General features: G+C 42.9%; 1 protein-coding gene across 1 annotated transcript in view; it reads left to right on the plus strand.

Annotated features, from left to right (window-relative positions):
- TRPC3 (transient receptor potential cation channel subfamily C member 3) overlaps positions 1–16,945 on the plus strand; it is an 87,785-nt gene that overhangs the window by 28,519 nt on the left and 42,321 nt on the right. Inside the window, exons 3-5 of the mRNA XM_036763997.1 lie at positions 2,687–2,875; positions 13,136–13,300; positions 15,790–16,006. Coding sequence (XP_036619892.1) covers positions 2,687–2,875; positions 13,136–13,300; positions 15,790–16,006 — 571 coding nt within the window. The remainder of the gene's footprint in view (positions 1–2,686; positions 2,876–13,135; positions 13,301–15,789; positions 16,007–16,945) is intronic.

Genomic DNA, 16,945 nt, shown 5'->3' on the forward strand with positions numbered 1-16,945 from the left:
GCGCATGAAGACGTTCCAAGTGCTTAAAAATCCAGCAAGGCGACTAGGCTCGGGAGACAAATAGACTCTTCCGTGGTACTCTGATCAGTCTCTGACGAGCAGATGAAGAGGGAGCTTTCTTTTCTCAGAGTCCTGTGAGGAACTTGAGCCTGCACTGCACTGTTGGCCAGTTTTATGCCTGGCCTAGTACCACGGGGAAGCTTTGGGGGGAAACACTCATCTGTTCTCGATGTGAATTTCCAGTCTCTGAGACTGAAGCTCCCACTACCCATGCAGACTTTAAATTAGGCTCCCTCTCTTTCTCAGATTTGGTGCATACCCTGATTCTAAAGCTTCAAGGCAAACAACTCATTGTGGCCAAGGCTTTGATGTTTTCCATGACTCTTCTTCAGGACTCTGACTTGAGACAGATATGCCACTGTGTTAGGCACCAGAGGGACTGGTAAATTGTGTGGGGGTTTGGAAAACTTTCAAATCTCCTGCCATACTTGGATGTAAAGATCGTATGTATTAACTTATTTGGTAGGGGAAGGGAGATCCAGGCCTGTGACTTCATCAGTGTGCATGGGGAGCTTCCAATATGAAAACTCCCTTTAATAATGCAGATCAGCAACTCAGCAGCAGACCCCTCTCTCACCGCTACCCCCTTCCCATGAAATCATAGATCCAGATGAAAGAAATAAGACAAAGAGCTCTTGTTGTACCTCCTTCAATGAGTGACTGTGAAGCTCAAATAAATCATGTTTGTAAAGTGCTTTTTAAACAGGTAAACACTATAGAAGTTCCAGACACACTTGCCTAGTTGTTGTTGCAGTGGGAAGAGTGTTGGACCTGGAGTCAGGAAGACCTAAGTTCAAATCCTGCCTCAGAAAATTACTAGCATTGCGACCCCTTCCCTCTTGCAAATCAATTAGCTACTCAGCCTCAGTTTCCTCATTTATTAAATGGGAGAAATACTAGTGCCTTCCTCACAGTGGTTGTGAGGATTGATTCATCCAAGGTATGTAAGGCACTTTGCAAAGTGATCTATATGCATGCTAGCTGTTACTGTTATTTTGGAAAAGCCGGACCGCCAGGGTCCTGGGGATTCACGGGGGGCCTCCTTTCTAAGAAGGGACCTTGGGCACCTTTAGAAGAGGCCAGAGTCTCAGCTCAGAGGGCTTCATCTGTCAGGAAAGGAGCAGAGGGCAGGGAGCCCCACTCGGTCATGATGCTCTGGGCTCCGGAAATATGCAAATGAAATGAAAGATTCATTCCCAGAATATTTTTAGCAAAGTGTTAGTTCCAGTGTCCTGGAAAACGTTCTCGCAGTTATCGATATTCTGCAGCCCTTGAAGATTTAGTTACATGTCAGCAGCCTGGTTCTCTCCTCCCAGCTCCGCGGGCACGGATGTGTCCTTCAGCGCTCAGAGGAACTGGCTTTAGGAAGGTAGAGACAGAATTGAGGAGTCTGCACAGGTGTGCCGTGGGGAAACCTTTTATGTTTTCCAGTGACCTGGAATTAGAGGTAAAAGTGTAAGAGAAGTCACAAGGTGGCATTCTGGAACCAGGGAATTGTGTTCTGCTCTCACTCGTGGCATAAGCTGGTGGTGTGACCTTAAGTTATTCACTTCCTTTCCTTTCTTCTCCTCGTTCCTTTTCTTCCCTTCCCTTTTTGTCTCCCTCTCCTCTTCCTTTTCTTTTTTTTTAAATTTTACTGATGCTCTTTGTGTTTTATTTGTGGTTGTTCAATCATTTCCGACTGTGACCCCATTTGGGATTTTCTTGTCAGAGATACTGGAATGGTTTGCCATTTCCTTCTCCAGCTCATTTTACAGATGAGTAAACTGAGGTAAATAAGGTTAAGTGACTTATCCAGAGTCACACAGGCAGTACATGTTTGAGTCTGGATTTGAACTCAGGCAGATGAGTCTTCTTGACTTCAGGCCAGGTGCTCTATGCACTATGGTGCCCCCTAGTGCCCTGTTTGTGTTTTACACCATTATTATTATGTCCTGACCACATGCTGTGGTAGCCAGAGCACCTACATGATAGGATATAAACTCCTCTGTTTAGCATTCAGATCTCGTCACAACTGGACCCTTCCTACCCATCCAGCCTTCTGACCATTCATTCTTCTCCATACAACTCTATAATCTAGCAACTCTGCCTTATTTGTTATTCCTCAAACATTCCAACCTGTTTCCTGTCTCTGAGCCTTTGCCCTGACTGTCCCCAATGCCTGGCAAGCTCTCCCTTCTCACCTCAGCGTCTTAGCTTCCCTGACTTCTTTCAAGACTCTGCTCAAATCCTCCCTTCTTCAAGAGTGTCGTCTGGTCCCCCGACCTGTTAGTGCCTTCCCCTCTGAGATAACATAGCCTCCCATCTACTTCGCATACATCTTGTATATGTCATGTTATTTACATCCCATCAGAGTGGGAGCTCCTTGAGGGCAGGGCTATTTTCAACTTTCTTTGTATTCCCAGTTCTTAGCACAGTGCCTCGTACAGGAGAACTTAATAGATCTGCAGTTACAGGTGCAAAAGATAGAGCCAGAGAGAGAGATTGAGATTCCAGTGTCATCCAGGGGCTCTTCCTTTATTTGATGCCTGTAGTTGCTCACTCCAGGCTTGTAAGTGTGTTCCTAGGGCATTAGCTTTAAGCTAAGACCAGCTTCAATACTAATCTCCAGATGTCTTCCTCTTAGAATGACTATCGGAAGCTTTCCATGCAATGCAAAGACTTCGTGGTGGGTGTTCTAGACCTTTGCCGAGACTCTGAAGAGGTAGAGGCCATCCTCAATGGAGACGTGGATTCCGTGGAGCCAGCAGTGGGGCAGCACCATAGAGCATCCCTGAGTCGTGTAAAGCTGGCCATCAAGTATGAGGTAAAAAAGGTGAGTGGGCAGCGAGTCCCTTCTCAGCCAGCACCATGCTGAAGCAGTATCTAGTGCTCATGCTGTGAGTACCAGTGGACTTACAATGAAATAAAAAGAATTGGGAGCGATTAATGAAAGACGGAATAGATTCCATTCTATTTAAAGGAATAGAAAGTATCTTGGAGTCAAGAAAGCCTGAGTTCAAGTCCTGCTTTTGACACATATGGTTGTGTGACCATGGGCAGGTCATTTAATTTCTCAGTGTCCCAGGAAATTCCTTAAGGCTAATACTTACAGATTAGTTGTCCATCTGCATTGGTAGAGGAGGATGCCATCCTGGAAGTTCCTTCATATTGATGAAATTACAGGGATGCCTAGACACACACACACACACACACACACACACACACACACACCATCATCATCATCATCATCATCATCATCATCATCATCATCATCACTCCATAGCCAACCCAGTAATGATATTAGTAAATTCTAGCTATTTTTATTAAGGAACCTCCAAGTTTAGTGAGTGTGGTTGGTCCTGAGACAACAAGCCACCTACAGTCCGTTGCTGGATCCTTATTCAAAACCTTTCTGGTTTGGTAGAACATGCCAAAGCTTCTACTCACTTGGCATAGTATTCAGAACCTCAGTCACCTCCACGCCATAGTTAGTTGTCCTTCATTCTCAAAGAGGGCCAAAAGGACATCAGTATGTTAGAGTCGAGTTACAGTGTGTCCAGCTATGGCTGATTAGACCAATATGAGCTCAGAATGTTCTACCACAGGTTGGGCACCAATAGTCCATAAGCACCAGAGGAGGATGTTAGTGGGACTGTATAATCTGCTAAAAAGAATTATTGTGATATTTCATTACATTAGAAGACCATCTGAGGATTTGGGGATGGTGACCTTGGAGAACAGAAGACTGAATGTTGGGGGTGGAGAGGCATGATAATTGTGTTCAAGTATTTGAAGGACTTTTTTTTGGAAGAGGAATAACTTACTATGTTTGGTCCTGAGACTTAAAATAGGAGCACTTGATAGACATTGAAAAAGGGCAAATTTAGACTTGAGGTCAGGCAAGCTTTCTAAGAGTCAGAACTATTCAAAGTGGATTGGGGTGCCTTGGGAAGTACTGGGGTCTCCATTACTAAAGGCCTTTGGGAAGACTGCTTTCCAAGAATGTTGAGGATCCCTTCCAGGTCTAAAAGTCTGTAATTCTGTGAACTCAACTCTTAAAATCCCTAAAATAACTGGATGTTTTTCTGTGCTATGGAAGAGAGGGAAAACACTCTCCCTTGGATCAGGGGATCAGGGAGGAAATCAAAGGAAAAATAAGATTCTATCAGAAACAATTCAAGGATGTCCTCGGGCTGGTGCCCTTAGATTAGCATATATTAAGAGCCTACTATGTGCCAAGCATTCAACAAATGCTTTATTAATATGATACCATAGCAAGTTTGTTTTTTTTTTAAAAAAAAAGACTATGTAAGTTGCAAAGAAGGGGCTGACCTGCATCAGTGAGGGGAGTTGCTCATTTAGGAATTCCCTATACTGTACCAGTGAAATCACACTGGTCACATCCCTTTTTCTATTCCCATCACTCATTCTCTGGCAGTGTGCAAAGAATACACTTATCCCTTCCACATCGCAACTTTCCCCATCACGGCTTCTATATATCATGGGTCAGCATAAGAAATTAAATGGGAATTTTGGGGGAGTATTGTGGAAGCCTCAGATGACATGTGAAGGTCAGAAGATGACACCAAAGAAGTTTAGAAACTCAGTAATGCATAAAATATATGTATTGTATAATGTCAACATATTTTATCTTTTAATACTATAATAATTCAGACTTCTCTAGCATGAAGAGAGGACCAAAAAATTTTACATGAGTTTTCCAGATCTCAGGGGCACCGTGCCCCTAACCTCTGAGATGTTGAAGGGAAAGCCTAGTCTGACCCTTCCCTTCACTGGTCCTCTGCTTCCCCTTCCACATGACAGAGGGGTTGGACTTGTATCCCTAAGACTCTTTCCTGCTTTACCATCCAGCGCTGGTTTTTCTTCTCTGGAAAATCTCTTGTCAAACTATGATTTGAGTTCTGCTGGTGCCACTTTTAAATGCCATGCCCTAGAATAGTGCTGACCTCATTTTCTTCATTGTCCCTCCCCCCATCAGCCTGCTGATCATAGCTTGGGGCAGAGGCAATGACGGATTTTTAATTCAGTGATAATTGGTGCATACCAAGGCTTGCATTTCCTCTTTGCAACTTTTGAGAGCTTTTCATCCAATGTCCCATGGCATTCATGAAACTGAGTCATTATGTTATTGAACTGGCTATGACTTACATATTGAAGACGCCTCCTACAGTTTGGGAGGAAGGAACGTGACCTGGGAGTTCTTTCTAAGATTGTGTGCTCATATCATGCTATGACATTTACAGATTTCCACAACAAGCCTGAGAGCTCAAGGATAAGAAAAGTTTAAGTCTCAATTTACAAACGAGGAAACTTGGGCTGAACAAAGTGAATCACGTTGGCCTGAGCCACACAGCTATTGAGTGTCAGGGCTGCTGCATCTTGAACTCAGGTCTTTGAATTCAGAGTCTCCAGGGCCTGGGCCCTTCTGCTGGGCTGCCTCTCTCTGTTACACACAGTGATTAGTTTAAGAAGTAGGGACTCCATCCGGTGCATCCTGGAGCTGAGGGCTTTGTAACTGTTTAGAGAAGCATTCAACAAAGAGAAAGGAGATGATAAAATGATTTTCCTTCTGAGACTTTTAAATCTACAAGCTGGCTTTTGGTATTAACTTCATAAGTAGGAGTAAGTAACTCAGACAATTAGTCAGCTTTATTAAGACCTCCCCTGTGTTAAGCACTGTGCTGGGCTTGGGAGTGCAGAGACAGAAGTCAAAGAATCCCTGCTCTCCAGGAATTCTCTCTGTCTGTCTCTGTCTCTCTCTGTCTCTCACTATCTCTCTCTTTGTCTCTCTGTCTCTGTCTCTCTCTTTCTCTCCCTGCAAAGAGAGAGACAGACAGATATAGATATCTATATTTAGATCACTGAAGCATATATAATTTCCCTCCAGCCTGTTGGACTCCTTACAATATTCATTCTCACGATCTCAAATTCTAGGGTAATTCAAGGATACTCAAAAATATCCCTCTGGAAATATAAAAAATCAGTAGAATGAATATTTCCTTATTAGTTACTAAAGTTATAGATATTGCTAATTAATCAACTAGCTTGGCACTTTCTGTCCTAGTTTTTTAAACATCATTTATTTAATAGGTAATAAATTAAACATTATTTCTTTAGTAAACTAGAGAAATTTCTTTTCCTATAAGCAGTTACTCATCCATCTCTCTCTCTCTATATATATATGGATATATATGTCTCAAAATGCTTCATCCCTTAGGCAAATACATATTAAAGTAACTGATACACAGTTAATTAACGAGGTAACCAACACAAGGACAAAAAGTAATACTAACACAAGGATAACTGCAATGTGTAGAGGAAGATCACAACCAAAGTCATCTTTGGCCATCAGACAACCATTGACTTGTCACTTATCTAACCCAGTCCTACCATTCAGCCCTCCCAAGTCTCTTCACAAGAATTCTGTGCATCCTTTTTCTGAGATAAAAGTTGAAACAGTTCTCAAAAGAAAGAATTCCTCTCCATCTTTTGTTTACTGTAGCTCACTGAATCTCTTTTTGGTGAAGGCAGGAAAAATTCTTTCATCCTTCTTTATTCCTCATAACATTTTCTTAATGATATTTTTTCACCATATTAAAGGTAAACAATACTCCCAAGAAAGGTTTTTCCTCATCCTCTCAATCTCTCTCTCTCTCTCTCTCTCTCTCCCTCCCCCCCTCCCCCTCCCCCTCTCTCCCCCCTCCCTCCCCTCTTCTCTTTCTCTCTCTCTCTCCCATCTCTCCCTCCCTCCCCCTTCTCTCTCTTCCTCTCTCTCCCTCCCTCTCTCTCCCTCCCTCCCTCTCTCTCTCTCTCTGTCTCTCCCCTCCCTCCCCACTTCTCTCTCTTCCTCTCTCTCCCTCCCTCTCTCTCTGTCTCTCTCTCTGTCTCTATCTCTCCCTCCCTCCCCTCCCTCCCCCTCCCGCTCCCCCATGCTCTTTTACTCAAACCTCTCCATTAACTGTCTCTTCTCAATGCCTCTGTAGAATCACACTTCACAATTCAAGTATTACTCCCTAAATTTCCCTGATTCCTGAAGAGATAGTCACAGATTATTCTCTTGGGACCAGGAAATGATGCTCGAGCTGAGTGTTGAAGGAAAACAGGAACTCCCAAGTGTCAGAATTGGGGATGGAGAGCTGAAGTACTCTGGGCGTAGAGAATGATCAGTGCTAAGTCATAGACATGGGAAATGTAGCACTGCTCATGAAGGACAGCAGATATTTGAGGATGAATGGACCATAAGAGGATGGAGGCAAATAGTGACTGTGGAGAAGAGGACTGCAAAGGTCAGTTGGAAAGGGTTTTATATGCCAAGCAGAAGACTTTATTTTTGGTCCTGGTGATAACAGAGACCATTTGTAGTTTATTGAGCAAGGGGTGACATGGTATACCTGAGCTTTGGAAAATCACTGGTGTGAGGGTAGGGGATGCATTGAGAAGAAGGGAGAGATTTGAGGCAGTGAGACCAATTGAGAAGGGAAAGGGAAGCAAGGAAAGGGAAGAGGAGGGGAGGAAAGGGAATGGAAGGCCAGGGAGGGGAAGACCAGGGAAGGGAAGACCAAGGAAGGGAAGGGAAGATCATTAGATGTTCATTGGTAACTTCAGAAAGGATGGTTTAAATTGAGTGGTGAACATAGAAGACATATAGTTAGTTCAGAAGAAGTTAAGAGGAGAGGAATCAAGGGCACCAAGTATAGATGGCTGTAACCCATTAAAATATTTTCTGTTCTGACCTGCTTCCCATCAATATGGGCATGTTCTCATTAGCCTTTGGGTTCTTGGAGAGAACAGGGACTGTTTTTTGCCTTTGTATCCCTAGCACTTAGCACAGTGTCTGGCATACAGTAGGCACTTAATAAATGCTAATTGATCGACTGACTTACTGCTGTTTCAGATTAAAAGTGGAAAACTCCCTTACCTAAAGTCAGCCTTTGAAGACAACACTGACCTCTTACAGTAGGCAATGTTGAAAGAAGAGAGACTGGGTGAGGTTCAAACAGAGATGCCCTTGTCCCATTCCCTTGGAAGCACATCTGGCAGCAGGGCAGGGAGCCAGGGTAACGCCCTTATGAAGGATAGCTAGATGCCTTGGAGCCTAGCCAGAAGGAAGAGGCTGCCAGGTGACTTGGGTCCAGGTGACCTGGAACCTCTGCTCTGCAGCCTTGGTCATCCTTCGCTCATCTACAAAATGGAACCTTGGGTTAGATAATGATTTTTTCAAAATACCATATATATGGTGCAAGGGTTTGTAAAGCATTTTGCAAATATCATCTCACTTGATCCTCACAACAACCCTGGGAGGTAGGTACTATTTTTATCCTCATTTTACATGTGAGGAAACTGAGGCAGACAAGCTAAGTGACTTGCCCAAGGTCACACAGGAAAGGTTTGCGCTGAGGCTGGATTTAAACTCAGGTGTCCCTGATTCCAGGTCTGTCCACTGGACCATTGAGGTGCCTTTGATGTCTCTTCAGTCTGGGAGAGGAAATTGCCAGTTTACAGTTATTCTTTTAGTGGTGTTCATTCCAGATCCTCACTTATTTTTTTTGGAGGGGGGAAGGCAGGGCAATTGGGGTTAAGTGACTTGCCCAAGGTCACACAGCTAGTAAGTGTGTCAAGTGTCTGAGTCCAGATTTGAGCTCAGGTCCTCCTGACTCCAGGGCCAGTGCTCTACACATTGTGCCACCTAGCTGCCCCCAGATCCTCACTTATAAGCCTTCAATCAACAAGGCACAGCATGGCATAGTGAGTAGACCAAATGTAAGTCTTGGAAGCAGGATGACCCTAGGTCAAATCCTATCTCTTACACTAACTAGCTGTGCAACCATGGATGAATCATTTAATTTCTCTAAACCTCAGTCTTCTCATCTAAAAAATGGGGATAAGACCAATACTATACACCTCATACAGCTGTTATAAGACTCAAATGAGATGTGTAAAGCTCGTTATAAACCTTAAAGCATTCAGCAAAATTTAGACAGAGTGCTGTAAAAAAGAAATTAGAGTCAGTTCTTCTGCCTTATTAAAATTTCCAATTTTTTTCCTTTCAGAGTTATAGAATAATAGGATGTAGGGCTGGGTGAGATTTTATGGATCAAGTATGGTGCCCTCATTTTTCAGAGGAGAAAATTGAGACCCAGAGAATTAAGTGGCTTGCCTGGGTCACATAGTAAGGAGCAAAGCCCAGGTCTTCTGACAAAGGCAGCTTCCTAGTGCAGCGGATGGAGTGGTGGACCTGGAGTCAGGAGGAGCTGAGTTCAAATCTGGCCTCAGATGTTTCTTTTTTTAATTTCTTTTGTTTCTTTTTGTTTAGCATTTTATTTTTCCCCAGTTACATATAAGAGCAATTCTAACATTCATTTCTAAAACTTTGAGTTCCAAATTCTCTCCTTTCCTTCCTTCCCCCCACCCCCACCCATTGAGAAGGCAAGCAATTAGATATGGGTTATACATGTGTAATGCAAAACACTTCCATAATAGTCATGTTGTGAGAGACTAGCTATATTTCCCCCATCCTATCCCTAATTCTCTCCCTCCTTTCACCCTGTCCTTCCTCAAAAGTGTTTTGCTTCTGACTACCCCCTCGCCCAATCTGCCCTCCCTTCTATCACTCTCCCCCTTCTCTCATCCCCTTCCTCCCTACTTTTCTGTAGAGTAAGATAGATTTCTATACCCAATTGAGTGTGTATATTATTCTCTCTTTGAGCCACTTCTGATGAGAGTAAGGTTCACTCACTTCTCTCATCTCCCCCCTCTTCCCCTCTACTGTAGAAGCTTTTTCTTGCCTCTTTTATGTGAGATAATTTACCCCATTTGACCTCTCCCTTTCTCTTTCTCCCAGTACATTCCTCTCACCCTTTAATTTTATTTTTTATGTATCATCACCTGTGCCCTTTGTCTATATATACTCCTCCTATATATATATATAGTATATATATATATATATACTATATATATAGTGTATATATATAGTATATATATATATATACTATATATACTCCTCCTATCTACCCTAATAATGAGAAAGGTTACAAATATCATTTTTCCATGTCAGAATGTAAACAGTTTAGCTTTAATAAATCCTTTATGATTTCTCTCTCCTGTTTACTTTTTCATGCTTCTCCTGAGTCTTATATTTGAAAATCAAATTTTCTATTTAGCTCCAGTCTTTTCTCAAGAGTGCACTAAATTCCTGTATCTCACTGAATGTCCATTCCCCCACCCCCCCGCAAAGGATTATACTCAGTTTCGCTGGGTAGGTGATTCTTGGTTGTAATCCTAACTCCTTTGCCCTACGGAATATCACATTTCAAGCTCTCCAGTGCCTCAGACATTTTTTTACCTGTGTGACCCTTAACTAGTCACTTACTCTGTCTGCCTTAGTTCCCTCAACTGTTAAGTGTGGATAATAACCACATTTGCCTCCCAGGATTGTTGTAAATTTCAAATAAGAGACTATCTGTAGAGTGCTTTACAGTTCTTAAGCTTATATAAATGCTAGTTATTATTACTAAAAGTCAGGGGTGCTGTTCACTCTTGTACAGATTATTGGAGTAAAGGACTTTAGTTGCCGAATGTCTCAAGAAGATTCTGAGAAGTGCATTTATCTGAGAATGGGTACCTGTTTTGTTTTTAACATGGAAGCTTTACATGATATAAATATAATTAGCCACCAAAATAAGCCAGACTCCAGATACTCAGCGAAATCTTCATTTAACTCAATTTAATTCCATCCAGGGAATTGACCTAAAGAAATTAGGCAGTGGCTATGAAAGCAATGTAATACATAACCTAGAACCAGAAAGCTGGAGCTGGAAGGGACTTTGGAGCTATCTAATCTAACTCCTAATTTTACAAGTGAGGAAATTGAGGCTTGAAAGGTAGATGACTTGCTTAAGATCATGTAGGTAATAAGCATCAGATTTGGGGCTTGAATTTGAAGCCATTCTACCTACATTACCTCTGTTACTCTTTCCTTATCAAAATGTGAATTTTTGACAGAATCACTAGTGATGTATGTTTCCTCCAACATTTGGATATGTTTCCATCAAAAGTGGTTTGATGATCTCAGCAGAGGGAGTCTTCCATCACTGGTGCTCATTTCAGTCCATCTAAACCTCCTCCTGTGTGGTTCTTATCCATGCCTTCCCATAGATCCTTCATGGGAGATACGCTTAATGGGCTGGAGGCCATCCTCCAGGTCATCCAATGTGCCACGGATTGCAGGGTAGCCCTAGAGCTATCCAGCTCTTATGTAATCCTCAGCTATCACACTGTGGCTGGTCTTTCTCCTTTTATGACTGTGTATTTCCTGAGTGCCATCTTTGAATGCTACTTCTTGGGCATAAGTGATATTTTATAGGATGCCATGACCTGCTCTCATCTGAGTCTGCCTTTCTAGTGCCCTTTGTGTGTCCCACAGTCTTGATTCTTTGGAGATTTTGTGTCCCATGATTTGCAGACATATGTCTTGATGGGTGTGAACAGGCTACAATACAGAACCAATGAGAAACTTCCAAGAACAGGGACAAACAAGAAAGGTACTGTGACAGGGTAGAAAAGAGCTGGTCCCATGGTGAGGGTGGAAGAGATGGACAGCCAGTGTGCTCCACTAGGCCCTCATGCTGTTAGGAGAAAGTAAGGAAGGTCTCTGACACAGTGGATGCACCCCTGGGTTGAAATTATGGGAGGACATGGACAAGAATGGCCCAGGATGGGCAGGCATGATGGTCTTCATCTCTGGAGAAAAAGACTCTAATCCAGATGGTGATGCATCTTTTCTAATGTTATTTCTGTTGACAAAACCATATCTATTTCTGATTGTGAACTTCTTGGGTACGTGTGGTTCAGTGAAAAGAGCACTGGAGTAGTGGCCTTGGGTCCAAATTCTGCCTCTGACTCTGGCTGTATGTGTGACTTTGGGCAAGTCACTTAGCCTTACTCTGTACCTCGGCTTCCTCATCTGTAAAGAGATGAGGTCATACTAGATGGCCTCTAACATCTCTTCCAGCTCTGTCTGTGACTATAAGCCTAAGACTTCCTGTAATGTTAATGGAGGGGGGGAGGTGTAAGATCTTCCTCACCCATTAATAGGCCTCATGTGGAGCCCATTAAGAGAAGCTTGCTTGTAAGAAGACTTGCACAGCTTTTGTTAATAAGCTAATCAGGCAATGAGTCGGGTTGTGATGCCTTCTGGCTCTGGGTCTGTTAGCTGAAAGAGTATATATTGTGAGAGTTGAGCTTTTGCTTTGGGGCTTGCTTATGAGAAAGATGTTGTTATTCCCTGGTTGAGGCTCTGAGTGGCTGTATGTTCAGAGCTCTCTGACTCCTCAGAGGTAAAGGCTCTCTCGATTCAGTGGTGGATGTAAAGCTTTGATTCAGGCAGGAGAGTCCTATCTGTTGGTCTTTATTTCTCTTTGTATTTTTTCTATGTAATTAAAGAAGATCATTGACCCCTTTTGAGTTGCTTTCCTTAGTAGAGCAGATCTAAGAACCTGCACTAGCAGCCATTCTGGATGTTGCATCCAGTGTGGTTGCTGTTACACTTCCCCAAGGCAAATACTTTTTAAAAAATCAGTAAACATAAACACAGCTAGAGTTTTATATTTCCTCCATCAGTGGTTCTCCATCAGTGGTTGGTTACTTATCATCATATGGGGTTGGGGGAAGAAGAAAGTACCCAATTTTTTAATGAGAAAAGACTTTTAATATAAGCTCAGCTATATTCTGTTCTGTGGGTCCCCTAGCCAAGAACCAGAATATGTCCCAAGGGCCTCATTATTTCTAGTGAGGCTGGCCTCCAGGTAATGGTTTTCTTTTGGCCAGACATTCACAAAGCTGTATGCTGAGGCTTAGAAGGGATCCAGATCTGCAGTGGTAGAGGGCATGCCCACACCAAAGGCATTATGGATCCCTGAAGTATTGAAGGTGATTTGTTTATGTAAGAGAAACGGCAACTCTAATGAGAAGCTCTACCTCCAGGGGTCCTGAAGAAGTGATTGGGTCTCTGGGCCCTTAGTGTCTGGCTCTGACCTTGGCTCCGTAACGTGTCTTTACTTCTGTTTCTCTGCAGTTTGTGGCTCATCCCAACTGTCAGCAGCAGCTTTTGACTATCTGGTACGAGAACCTCTCGGGATTACGGGAACAGGCCATTGCTATCAAGTGTTTGGTGGTGTTGGTCGTTGCCTTGGGACTACCATTCCTGGCCATTGGCTACTGGATTGCCCCATGTAGCAGGGTATTGACTTTTCTCCTTTAATGTCCTGTGATGTTGATTCAGGATGTCTGATAGGGAGTGTCTGTCTGTCTGTTTCTGTTTGTCTCTGTCTCTCTCTCTCACCCCTCCCCCAAACAATGGAAAGGCTAGAAAAAACAAAACCTATTACAGATATGTATAGTAATGCGAAACAAATTTCTACATTAGCCATTTTGGAAGGAAGGAAGGAAGAAGAATGACTGGGAGAGGAGAGAATGCCATGGCTGCACCAAGATCAGATGGGTACCTGGCAAAGACATCTAGGGTTGGATATACCCAAGTCTGGTCACATTGAAGAAGCTCTGACAAGCCTAGGGAGGCTATACTGATCATATAGGCAAGGTCTATAAGAGGGTAATAAATGGTGACTGCCCAGAAGGAGATCAGGAACTGGCCTAGAGAGCTCACTTCTGTTTCAAAATCCAAACCTCTGGTTTTATTAAGATTGGTAGGTATTTCAGGCCAAATAGGTCAATGGCACTCCCAGATGGACATGACCTCTCCCCATAATCATCCTTTCTAGATCCCTCATTTCCTTTTGGTAAAACCTGGGCCCCCTTCCTGCTCCCAGGAAACCATACTTCTGGGGGAATATTCCTGGGCTGTCCTTTCATTTCATCTTGCTTTGCAATTGAGATAAATTACAAAGAATGGGCTATTTTTAGGTTGCTTGGCATTTCTATTTTTGATGAAAACCCAAACATTTTAAGCTCTTTTTCAACTGGTTTAATTCATTGAAAGTAAGCAAAGATTTATTAAGCCACTCAGGGGATGCAAAGATGACCCAAATATGGCATTTGTCTTAGAATTTTATGTCTCCTGGAAAATAAGATAGATATAGAAAATATATGGTATGATACAGTATACAGAAGGGAATGATAGGGCAAACTTTAAGGAAAGGACTTAGGGAAAGTTTGAAGGAGAGAAGAGGGGCCTGGGGAGGTGCATGAAAGAGGGAACCCCTGAACTGAGCCCAGGAGGATAAGGCTTTCAGCAGGCAACACAGGGTAGTGGATAGAGCCATGGACTTGGACTTAGGAAGAATTTGAATCCAGCAACAGCAACTTACTAGCTGTGTGACTCTTCACAAGCCACTCTGCTTCCCCTGGACTCAGTTTCCTTATCTGTAAAATGAGAGGGTTGGACTTGGCAGCCTGTAAAGGTCCCTTCTAGCTGTAAATATGTGATCCCAGGTGAGGATGATGATGATAATGATGATGATGATGATGATGATGATGATGATGATGATGATGACCACTAACATTTATGTGGAGCTTTAAGGCTTGCAAAAAACTTTATAGATATAATCTCATTTAATCCTCACAACAACTCTGGGAAGGTAGGTATTATGATCCCTATTTTACAGTTGAGGAAACAGGCAAACAGAGGTGAGGTGACATTCCAGGGTCACACAGCTAGTGTCTAAGACTGGATTTGAACTCAGGTCTTCCTGACTCCAGGCCCAGGGCTCTATCCATTGCACTACCTAACTGCTTATATAAGCTTCAGTAGTTGTTAAGGTCAGATGGAGAATAAAAATCTTTTCTTTTCCTATCTTTTCTTTATTTTTTTTCCTTCATGAAAGAGGGGATGGGGGTGGGGGAAGTCCCAGAAAAGAAAATGTGGAATTTACTTAGAAAAAAAAGCCCCAGCAAGTGTTCCATACCTCTTGGGCAAAAAGACTCCTTAGAGCAGGGGAACATTATTTGTGACTTCTTCCTCATCTGATGATATCTCCTGAGAAAAAAAAATCACCACACATGGAACTTTTAGGATACTTCATGAAATGTGGTTTTGAAGGTGCAGAAGAAACTTTCATATAATCATAAGCTTATGTATCAAGATACTTTCATGAGAGAGCATAGTAGAGAGAGTATAGGGACTGTGGTCAAGAAGACCAAGGGGTGTGCTGGTAAATGTTTAGCAACCAGCTCTCCAGGAAAAAAATATGCCTATGACTCACTTTTAAGTTTGATCTGTTTTATGAACATTTTGTCCATTGCTTTCTTAAGCCTAGACAATCAACAAAATGACAGATCAAGTCCTGATTTGTATCATTTGCCATTTCTGAGGTTTAAATGCTCATGCTGAAAATGTAATGATTGGCTCAGCTAGTATGAGCTGGCTCCAGCGCCAACTTCCCAGGATCATGGTGACAATCAAATGAGATGACATTCATAAAGCCAGTAAGCTTCTGAGGGAGCATTTGCAGCTAGGTCTTTGGACCTCCCAGCCTGGTACACTATCTACTGTGCCACACTGCTTATCAATTCATTATTCACCTCTATTTAATGGAACAAGCCTTTAACAACTCCTACTATGTGCAGGGGACTGGGCTCGGTCTGTGAATACAAAGATAAGCAGGTATACATTTCCCAGTGTCTTCTTGCCCCAGGGACTGTCCTCTGTAAGTGGGAGCCAGGTTTTCTCAAGTGAAATTTTTTTTAAAAATTCTGTCTTGCATGTGGTAGCTTGGAAAAATCCTCCGAAGCCCATTCATGAAATTTGTGGCCCATGCTGCTTCCTTCATCATTTTCCTGTGCCTGCTGGTATTTAATGCCTCGGACAGGTTTGAGGGCATTACAACGCTCCCAAACACGACGGTCATCGACTACCCAAAGCAAATCTTCAGGGTGAAAACAACCCAATTCACCTGGACTGAGATGTTAATCATGGTCTGGGTTCTCGGTAAGTGAGTGATTCTCTATTCATTCAAGTTTCTCTGCCTTAGGAAGTTTTGAGAGGAGGACAGGGTATCTACTTCATTTGCTACTGAAAATAATTGTTCCCGCCTTTAGAAACTGGGTCAAACCACATACAAGCAATGAAGCCAGTGATTCATGGAGAGGTGAGAAGATCATCGGATCATAGATTTAAGGTCATCAAGGCCGATCCCTTATTTTGCAGGTAGGGAAACCAAGGCACCAAGAGGTTGAGATTCACACAGCTGGTAAGCATCTGTGGTGACACCAATCCATTCTCCCCTCAGCTGTCAGGGTGATTTTACTAAGGTGTAAGTCTAACCATATTACCCCATGCTCAATGAACATGAGTGGTTCCCTATTACCTCCAGGATTGAATACATAATTATCTAGCCTGTAATGCCCTTCATAACCTGACTCCTTCTTATACCTTATCCCCTTCCATATATGCCAAGTTACACCTTCAGTGACCTACTTGCAAACACCCTACTTCATCTCCCCCAAAACCACACTGTCTACTATTTGTTCACTGCTATTCAATTTGACAAGCCTTTAAAAACTCCTACCATGTGCAGAGTACCGAGCTAGGACTACGAATGCAAAGATAAGCAAGCAGACATTCCCCAACTCCCTACCTTTGCGCTGGTTGTGCTCTTTGCCCAGAATGCTCTTCCTCTTTACCTCCATTTCTTAGTCACTCTGGCTCCCTTCAAGACTTAGCTCAGAGCCCCCTTCTGCACAAAGCTACTCTCATTCCCTCCAGTCTCATTTAGTCTGGGTACACTTTCTTTGTGTCTAGTGCAGGGATAGGGACCCTGCCGCCTCAAGGCCACATGTGGCCCTCTAGGTCCTCAAGTGGGGCCCTTTAACTGAATCCAAACTTCACAGAACATATCCCCTTAATAAAAGGATTTGTTATGTAAAA

This window comes from Trichosurus vulpecula, chromosome 6, assembly GCF_011100635.1.
Source record: "Trichosurus vulpecula isolate mTriVul1 chromosome 6, mTriVul1.pri, whole genome shotgun sequence".
NCBI lineage: Eukaryota > Metazoa > Chordata > Mammalia > Diprotodontia > Phalangeridae > Trichosurus > Trichosurus vulpecula.